The following is a 9,747-nucleotide window of genomic DNA, read 5'->3' on the forward strand; positions in this document are numbered from 1 at the left end:
ACACATATACACATGCACAAGGACACATGCACACATACAAATACCATGATACGGACACACAAGCACACACATACCATGGCATGGTCACACACATACACACATGCACAAGGACACAGGCCGTAGTGTGGGCACACATGTACACACATAGACACACACACTTGTCATGACACCCACGCAGGCACACACACATACCCCACACACACAAAGGAAATAACTAAATTTTGAAAATAAAATATAAATCAGGCTGGTGAGATGGCTTAGCAGGAAAGGGCAACTGCTGGCAAGCCCAAGGACTTTAGAACCTCTCTTGATGGAAAGAGAGAACCGATTCCCACTGTTCTCTGACCTTCACTATGCACTGTGGCATCTCCACACTGCACAGTTGTACACAGAATGAGTTGATGTGCCAGTAGAACAGTGTTGCTCGTACAGCGTCAGCAGTTGTCATCTTAGAGTGCTCTTATTTATTTATTTGTTTATTTATTTATTTATTTATTATGTGTACAATATTCTGTCTGTGTGTATGCCTGAAGGCCAGAAGAGGGCACCAGACCTCATTACAGATGGTTGTGAGCCACCATGTGGTTGCTGGAAATTGACCTCAAGACCTTTGGTAGAGCAGGCAATGCCCTTAACCTCTGAGCCATCTCTCCAGCCCCAGAGTGCTCGTTTTTAACAAGCATGAATTGCGCTCTCTATCAGAATATTTACATTTTGTAGAAAGGACTGCTACTTAGCAGTTCCTTCAGCTATTGACCGTTTCTGAAGTTAATGTATGTTGTCACGATCTGATGTCCTTCCATGTGTCCCTCTCAGACTCCGCTCCACTCTCCAGCACAAGTGTTTCTAAACAATAGTAAAGAGGCTTCTCAGCCGGCGCCCTTCTCCGTGGAACCAGGCACCAGCTCGGATGAGAACGAGCTGTCTGGCAGAAACAAGGAGCAGCGCAAGTGTCCCTCCAGGAGACAGAGCTCTAGTGACAGCAGCCTGAGTGGAGAGGACTGCTCTGTGAGCACTCCAGCCAAGAAACCACATGTCTCCTGGCCTTCAGCGCTGACTCAAGCTCTGAATAACGTGCTGTCCCAGGCACACAGTCAGCAGGAAGAACCCGCATGTGCCATGTTTTACCTCCCCCGGAAAACACCGAGCAAACCGGAATTTGAGAACAGGTATTGCCAGGGTTGCATGGTGTCCAGAGCACCTGGTGGTATAGCAACGGCAGCAGCCATACGAATTGTTCCAAGAACGTGGCATGTGGTGGCTGGAGACGTGGCTTAGTTCCCAGCCCCCATAGCGGACAGCTCATAGCCTCACAGAATTCCAGCTCCAGGGGATAGGGCAGCCTCATAGCCATGCACATACGTACACATGAGAAACACGGGTTTTTTAACGGATGAAATGCCTGTGGATTCAGCATGGTTAGCAAGCAGTGGCTCATTAGAGGTCTTGGTGATGTTTCTAACAGTTTTAGTTAGCTCTCAAGAGCTAGCAGATGTAAGTTCTCCAGACACGCAGTGTGACCCTTGCTTCCCTCTTGAGCATATTTGTTAGTAATTAAGAAAGTGGTTTCCCAATACAATTTAAACAGAAAGAAAAGAGATGTATTTAGGGAGTGGTACTCAGGGAGGTTAGAATTACAAGGGGAAGCAAGGAGGATTTGCGGATGCTAAGATCAGGAGATGGGGAAAGGACATGTTTGAAAGCATAGGAAACTACAGCAGAAACATGCAGCCGCCTTGGCTGTTGGTGTCTGTGTGTTTATGTCCAGCCACACTTGCCTACATCTCCCCCTCCTCCTCCCCTCCTCCCTCCCGTCTTGTCCCTACTTCCTCTGTTCCTGTTCTTTCATCCAAAGTGACCACAGGAACAGGAACTAGGTGTATCATCCCAGTTACTTGGAAGACTAGGGGAGGAAAGATTTAAAGGCCAGCACGGACAACCTGTAAGACCCTCTTCAAATAAAAAAAAAAAAAAAGATTATAAAGGGCAGGAGATAAGAACAGAATGCTTATTTAGCATGAATAAAACCCTAAGCTGAATCCCTGCTTTAGGAAAATAAATACTTCAGGAAATGGAAAAATGACCAGAAGAGTAAGATTTCTTATTTCTCTTTTTCTTATTGAGTTGAAATCCAAATTAGACCCCTGATAACATTAGCTTCCATCTTGAATAACAACTAGGAATAGAAGGTATACTTATACCTTCTATAGCTTGTCTTACTGTCATTTTGCAGCTGAAAGAGCTTATTCGAAGTTGAACCTGCACGGAGAATCAGTAAATGGTAATACCAACATATAGTAGACATTGAATAAACCCACAGTCTGAAAACTCGTGAGGCTCTCCCTCAAATCCAGGCAGAAACATCCAACTGACTATGCCCACAGATAACACTGCTTCCTTTATCTCCACAGCCATCCTCCTCTTCCTCCTCCACCGCTGGATGTCAGTCCTGGACAGACCTGCCAGCCCCAGTCAGAATTTTCTGCTTCTGACTCTGTTGGGAAATACTATACACATCTCGCTTCTGAGCTGAAGAAACCAGAAAACTTGACAACTTGGAAAAATGACTTGGGAAACCACCTTGAGGACTCTGAGCTGGTGAGCATTGTTCTCTGTTACAAGCAATAAATCAATTGTCATTTTTCTCAATGAAGGTATAGATATATGCATTTTCTGTTAGCTGGAGAAAAAAACTGTTGTAAAGTAGCCCATATTACATTTATAAATGAATAACAGCCCTTTCTGACATTTCCCTGGTGAGAAATTAGGGGAGGATGAAAAATGCTGTATATTGTCCCTGGTTTTCTCATGGCCTTGCTGCCATCTTGGCAGACGCCTGCAGACAAGTCCCCTAACTCTTCAGAGTCCAGCAGCTTTGGTTCTCCAGTCGTCTGACTTCAGAGGGCTGGAAACGACGGAATGAAGCGATGCATGTAAGACTCCTAGCACCGCATTCAGACCTTGCTATGGATAGGTGCTCATCCACATGCATGTGGATGTGTATTCACATGGGTGAATGCATGTGCTCATGCATGTGGAGACCAGAGAGCAACCTCGGATACTGTTTCTCTGGAGCCATCATTTTGGTTTTTGTGAGACCAAGTCTCCCATCTGTGTGGAATTCAGCAAATGGGCTAAGCTAGTTGGCCAGAGAGCTCCAGGGATCTGCTTGTCACTGCTTCTTCAAGGCTGGAATTATAAGCATACACCATCATACCTGGCTTATACCTGCTGAGTGTTTGTACACATGTGCGTGCACACGTGTGCCTTTACATGCACACACACACATGATCGTGTACGGAGGGTTCGTGTGTAGACACACGTGCATGTGAAGACCAGAGGGCCCCTCAGCACTGAGACTACAGGTGCTTGCCACCACAGCCAGCTTTTGTGTGGAATCCAGCTCAGGCCCTCATGCTATGTAGCCAGCACTTGACTGACTAAACTCTGCTTCGTGAGTTAGGGAGATTCCAGTGCTTGAATATAATTTGTCTTTAAATTTTTGTGTGTATGAGTGGAGTCTTTACACTGTAGTGTAGCCTTAAAACTTTACCTAGAGAGAGATAGATAGATATGGATTCACTTTGAGATTTTCATACATGGATAAAATGTGTGTTGATGACATTTACTGCCCCCATTCTTTCCCATGCACTCCTCTTAGATCCAGTCCCATCCATCATCTCCACTTAAGCTCAGGTTCTTCAAATAACCCACCAAGTCCAGTTTGTGCTGCCCATGTACTCCCAGATTTGGGGCCATGGGCTGGAGCACGGCTGACCTACCAATGACTACACTCTTAAAGAAAACAGTCTCTCCCTAGCCCATCAACTTGTCAATGGCTCCTCAGCTGGGGGTGGGGACTCATGGGTCCCGCTCTCCTCTATGCTGCTGTGAGCTGACTGGCTTAGTCTTGTGCAGGTCGTGGGCTGCAGCCACAGCTGCAATGAGTTCATGAGTACCATGGTCCTGTCACATCCAGAAAACAGTTTCCCTCCAGTCCTTCCTGACCTCTGGCTCTTAAAGTCCTCCCACCCCACTCTTCCACAGTGTTCCTGAACCTAGGGAAGGGGATACAGTATCGGTGCCCATTTATGTCTGAACACTCCATACACGGAGTCCCTGAGCTTTGGCCAGGTGTAGCTGCATTAGCTTTTTCACTGTACAAAGAAACTTCTTGATAAGGTGTGAGATGCACAAATATTTAGATATAGAGTTGACAGATTTAGAGGGAAGATTGTCTGTTCACCAAAATAACAGTAGTATTGGTTCCTGGAGCCTGGAAACACTCCAACCACGTGTTCTTGCCACGATTTGCACTACTGAGTGTGTGCCTTTGTTAGGGTTTCTATTACTGTGAAAAGAGACGACGATCTGGACAACTCTTACAAGGAAAACATTTAATTCAGGTGCTGGCTTGCAGTTCAGAGGTTCAGTCCATTTTCATCATGACAGGGAGCATGGCAGCATGCAGGCAGATGTGGTGCTGGAGCTGAGAGTATTATATCTTGCAAGCAACAGGAAGTTGACTTACTCACACTGAGGGAACCTTGAGCAAAGGAGACCTCAGAGCCCACCCCCATGGTGACACACTTTCCCCAACAAGGCCACACCTCCTAATAGTGCCACTCCCTTTGGGGGCCATTTTCTTTTGAATCCCACAGTGTGTATCTCCCATTAAATCCAGTCAGAGAGCATTTGGTTACCCCGCTTTTACCACTGTTGTACCATGGCTTATCCTGCCTTGCTTGTCACCAATAATAGTTATGAAACTTACACATTCCCTGCTAGTAAGACTGTTGGTAACTTTCCACCCTGGAGCTGACACAGCACCTTCCAGCCCCAGCTAGCCATCAGGCCAGGAGGCTTCCGTGTCCAGGACTAAGGTGTATGGTGTCTTCAACAGCTGGATCTTACCATCAGTTTCTGCTGAATAACAAGAGCCATGGCAATAGCTTACATTGTTTTAGGGGTGTCTGTGACCTGCAAACAGCTTGTGGGGAGGTACCCCGCACTTGGCACTGAGCTTTTTATTTGACAGCTTATGACTTCTGGAAGAGATATTATCCTGAAAAATTCCATCTAAACTTTCTTAGGAAAAGCATAGCATGGACATAGGAGCCTTATAAAACCGTGGATTTCCATTCGGCTTTTTTAGCATTCTCAGTGTTGGTTAACCCTCTGCAGCCTCACCCCACGCCCCTTTCCCCAGTTCTTACCCCCGCCCCTACTTAAAGCATGAGTTTCTAAGCCTGCAAATCAAGATTAGGAAAAAATTTCCAAGAATGATAATTCTTTCACATGAATTTAAAGTCAGACTTTTCCCACTATTAGTCCAGAAATAGATGTTTATGTAAAAACATAAAATAAGTAAAAAGAAGAGGAAAGGTACCTATAATCTCACCATCCCCAAACCATAAAAATTTTAAATCAAAATAGTCTTTCCATAATTTTCATTTTCATATAATCGTGTGGTAAGGTGTGTGTGTGTGTGTGTGTGTGTATCTGTGTGTCACAGGGAGGATGTGTGGGAGTACATCAATATTTCGGGTTCATTCTTAGTAATAAAGTCTGTCATTGGCCATATAAGCATCCTTTCCTCCCAGCTGTTTTCTGTGCATCGTAATTAAAAGGGGCTATGGTAGCCAGGCGGTGGTGGCGCATGCCTTTAATCCCAGCATTCGGGAGGCAGAGGCAGGTGGATCTCTGTGAGTTCGAGACCAGCCTGGTCTATAAGAGCTAGTTCCAGGACAGGCTCCAAAACCACAGAGAAACCCTGTCTCGAAAAAAACCAAAAAAAAAAAAAAAAAAAAACAACAACAAAAAAACTAAAAGCGGCTATGGCACACGATCATCCAGACACTTCATATTTTTACAAAAACATCAGCAAACAACAGCTTCCTTTTGTGTCTCCTGCCTTCTGTCTTGGTTGTTTAAAAAATGTGGAGGATTTTTTGAAACCATCCTCTCTAAAATGTAGTCTTGATTACCAGTACGTTCTCTTTGGCTCCTTGTGTATCTTGTACATGGAAGAACAAAGGCAAGGCTGAGGTGCAGCTCTGGGGAAGGTCTTGCCTGGCATGTGTAAGGCTCTGGATTTGACCTAGCTCTTCGAGATAGAAAAAAAATAAAAGCTGAAGAAGACTAGGAAGGAGGGAGGGAAAGAGTCTTGAGACAAACACACAGCTTCATACTTAAAAATGTTACATGCTTGGAAAGAGGAACATTCTGTCTAGAATTGAGAAGACTTCTCCTAGCCAAGTTAAGTAAACTTAAGATTTGGGTTTCTCCTCTCTTAACCAAGGATAGCAGTATTCATGTGTGTTTGTCTCTAGGACAAAGTAGACCCCTTAAATCAATCTGTTCTTTCTCTAGGAAGTCGAGCTTCCCATCACCCTAATTAAATCAGAAAAAGGAAGTCTGGGTTTTACAGTAACCAAAGGCAACCAGAGTATTGGTTGTTATGTCCATGACGTCATACAGGATCCAGCCAAGGGTGATGGCAGGCTGAAGCCTGGAGACCGCCTTATAAAGGTGAGACATTGAGTGTGGAGGGACCGCTCAGTGGGGTAGGAGCACAGGGTGCTCTTCTAGAAGACCTGGGTTTGATTGCCCACACCAGCATGTGGGTTGACAGCTTTCTGTAACTCCAGTTCTGGGAACCTCAGTGGTCTCTTGTGGCCTCTGCAGGCGTCAGGCACACAAGTGGTGCAGACATAAATGCAAGCAAAACACTCATGCGTAAAATAAAATATGCTTTTAAATGAGACATTTAAAGTAAATGGGCATATTTGTACAAATACGGATGTCCTAATCCAGTTTCTGTTACTACTGTGAAATTCCTTACACAAGCACACTTTTAAAAGGAAAGAAGTTTAGTTAGCTCACACTGGGAACTTTAAGGACATGGCGCCAGCCTCTCAGCCCCAGTGAAGGCATCAGACCTGCTTAATTTAGGGTTTCTATTGCTGGGAAGAGACACCACCATGACCAGAGTTGTGCAACTCTTAAAAAGAAAAACTTTTCCAGTTTAAAAGCTGAGTCCATTATCGCCATGTAGGTGACATGGTGGCATGCAGGCAAAAATGGTGGTGGAAAAGGAGCTGAGAGTTCTGCATTTTGATCTGAAGGCAGCAGGATGTGCATAGCCTGAGCAAAGGAGACCTCAAAGCCCTACCCCACCGTGACATGCTTTCTCCAACAAGGCCACACCTCCTAATAGTAGCCCCCCCCATGAGCTTTTGGGAGCCAATTACCTGTGTGAGAAAAGAGACCACATATCAAGAGGATGCCTGAGTGTCTGGGGTCTCACCACTTTCTACAGGCACACCCTCTGACCCTCTGACCCTCTGACCCTCTGACCTGACTTCACCAATGACAGGTCCCACCACTGAAGACCAGTGTCTTAACTAATGTGAATTCTTTTGGGAACAAATCTGAGCCACATACAGACCCTATCAGTGATCGAAAGTAAATCAGCACTGGAGAAGGAAGTTGAGTTAATGTGACAGTTCCTCTGGTTTATGTTTCCATTGCCCACCCCTTTAAACATGAGAGGCTTCCACAAGGCAGAATGCCGCACGCCTGTAATCCCAGCTCATGGGAAGAAAAAGCATTTGGACCAGGAAGTAATTCAAGGTCACTCTTGACTGCATAATGAGGCTAACATGAGACCCTGTCTCCAAAAAAGTGAGGGGGCACAGACATAAGGAATGTAGCCCAGTTGGTAGTGTGCATGTGTAGCTTGCATGAAGCCCTGCGTTCAAGCCCCAGCACTACCTAAACCCAGCTCGGTGGCACAAACCTGTAATCCTAGCCCTTAGGATGTGCAGGCAGGAAAATAGGAAGATCATTCTCCATGACACCTTTATGCATAGCTGTTTGGGAATTGCTTCAACTGCAAGTCCTTTTAATCTCTTCAGGTCTCTCAAGTCCATGAGACAGCAAGTTTCTTAAATTCTAGAGGATAAGATTTTTATATTAACAAAACAGTAAGGTATGCATTCATTTGTTAGCGAATTTATGTTATTTATAATAGCTTGATCTTTGTCCCTTTGATTTCTGCAGGGAAGAGGATTCGATAGAGTAAAGACTGTGTCACCTTACATCTCTTACTGGCTGATACAGGTTTTCATCAGATTTCCTGTTCTGAAAATCAGCACTGGTTTGCCTCTGTCTCGTTTGTAGGTTAATGATACAGACGTCACAAACATGACCCACACCGATGCCGTGAATCTGCTGCGAGCTGCACCCAAGACAGTCAGATTAGTCCTTGGGCGGATTCTGGAGTTACCCAGGATGCCAGTGTTTCCCCATCTGCTGCCTGACATTACAATAACATGCCACGGAGAGGAGTTAGGTAAGAAGAGCGCAGGCTTTGATCGGTATGGTTTTCTTGGCATCCTGTGACTGAGAAACAATGGTTTTCTGTTCTCTGAAGGATTTTCTCTGTCTGGAGGTCACGGCAGTGCCCATGAAGTGGTATATATCAGTGACATCAACCCTCAGTCAGTTGCAGCTGCTGAAGGAGGTCTGCAGCTATTGGATATCATCCACTATGTGAATGGAGTCAGCACACAAGGGATGACCTTGGAAGAAGCAAACAGAGCACTGGACCTGTCCCTTCCTTCTGTGGTGCTAAAAGCAACAAGGTACTGGGCCTTCCAGAATTCCTAATTCACAGCCATCTAAAGAGTAACATTAGAACAGAGTTCCTGATAGAGTCTAAAAAAACCAAGCATATAAGTGTAGCAGCATGATTCCAGCTAATAGGCAATTAGCACATATCAGAATGTCTTCAGTTGCAAGTAACAGAAATATAGCTCAATTCTGTTTGACCAAGAAAGGGAATTTACTGTTTTGCTTAATTTCCAAAGTAATAAGGTCGTCATCGGGCTCCCTTTTGTTCTTTCCTATTATCCCGTTTCTATCAGTTTTCTCTGTGGTGGTCGGATGATTGTGTCTGCTATAGTTACATCTACCATGGCATAGTCATAAGAGTACAGACACCCACAGTACCCATGAATCTGGCTTTCAAGGTTGTAGACTAAGCCAAGCTATGGGAAGGGAAAACTGACAGTTGTGTTTATGAGTAATTTCTTCCAAAATACAAGTGTAACAGAAAACCATCGGTAGACTTTTTGTTCTTTTTAGACTGTGGTCGTTTCCCTCATCCCTGACCTGACTCTCTGTGTGTCTAAATGTTGGATTGATATACAGTTGTTTTCCTTGGTGGAAGGGAATTAATGGGAAAAAGAAAGCATTTTATGGAATTTCACATCACTGTCAAGCTTAGGTATAGGCTGAAAGTTTTACCTCAAAATCCGAAGTGGACTCTTCAGTCAGTCCTGGAGTGACAGTCTATCCCCTCCTCATGTCTTAGATGCTTTCTCTACAGACGTCATGCCCTCCATGTTTTTCCGTCAATTCTCTCCACTCTCGCCTTCTTTATAGTCCATGATAAATAACAGAAGCAGCAATGAAAGGACACAGTATTATGTCGGGAGCTATACCGGGGGTAGAATTTATCACAGTTAGCTGCAAGCTAGTGACCGTAGACTGATACTACTTCATGGATTTTGGAAAAAGATGTATTTCAAGAAATAAAAGGACTTTTATTGCTATGGCACAGCAAGCACCTCTGAGTTAAGTTGTCCAGTCATCTCTGTTACCATGTTCCTAAGAGGGATGAGCACACAGATGGAGTCCGGTCATCTGTTACCATGTTCCTAAGAGGGATGAGCACACAGA

General features: G+C 44.7%; 1 protein-coding gene across 1 annotated transcript in view; it reads left to right on the plus strand.

The window, feature by feature from the left end:
* Nucleotides 1–9,747, plus strand: part of Ptpn13 (protein tyrosine phosphatase, non-receptor type 13) — a 191,552-nt gene that overhangs the window by 148,622 nt on the left and 33,183 nt on the right. The window contains exons 31-35 of the mRNA XM_013350866.2: nucleotides 817–1,169; nucleotides 2,412–2,598; nucleotides 6,373–6,531; nucleotides 8,185–8,356; nucleotides 8,438–8,648. Of these exons, the coding sequence (XP_013206320.1) occupies nucleotides 817–1,169; nucleotides 2,412–2,598; nucleotides 6,373–6,531; nucleotides 8,185–8,356; nucleotides 8,438–8,648 (1,082 nt within the window). The remainder of the gene's footprint in view (nucleotides 1–816; nucleotides 1,170–2,411; nucleotides 2,599–6,372; nucleotides 6,532–8,184; nucleotides 8,357–8,437; nucleotides 8,649–9,747) is intronic.

Source organism: Microtus ochrogaster, linkage group LG1 (assembly GCF_000317375.1).
Source record: "Microtus ochrogaster isolate Prairie Vole_2 linkage group LG1, MicOch1.0, whole genome shotgun sequence".
In the NCBI taxonomy this organism is placed as follows: domain Eukaryota; kingdom Metazoa; phylum Chordata; class Mammalia; order Rodentia; family Cricetidae; genus Microtus; species Microtus ochrogaster.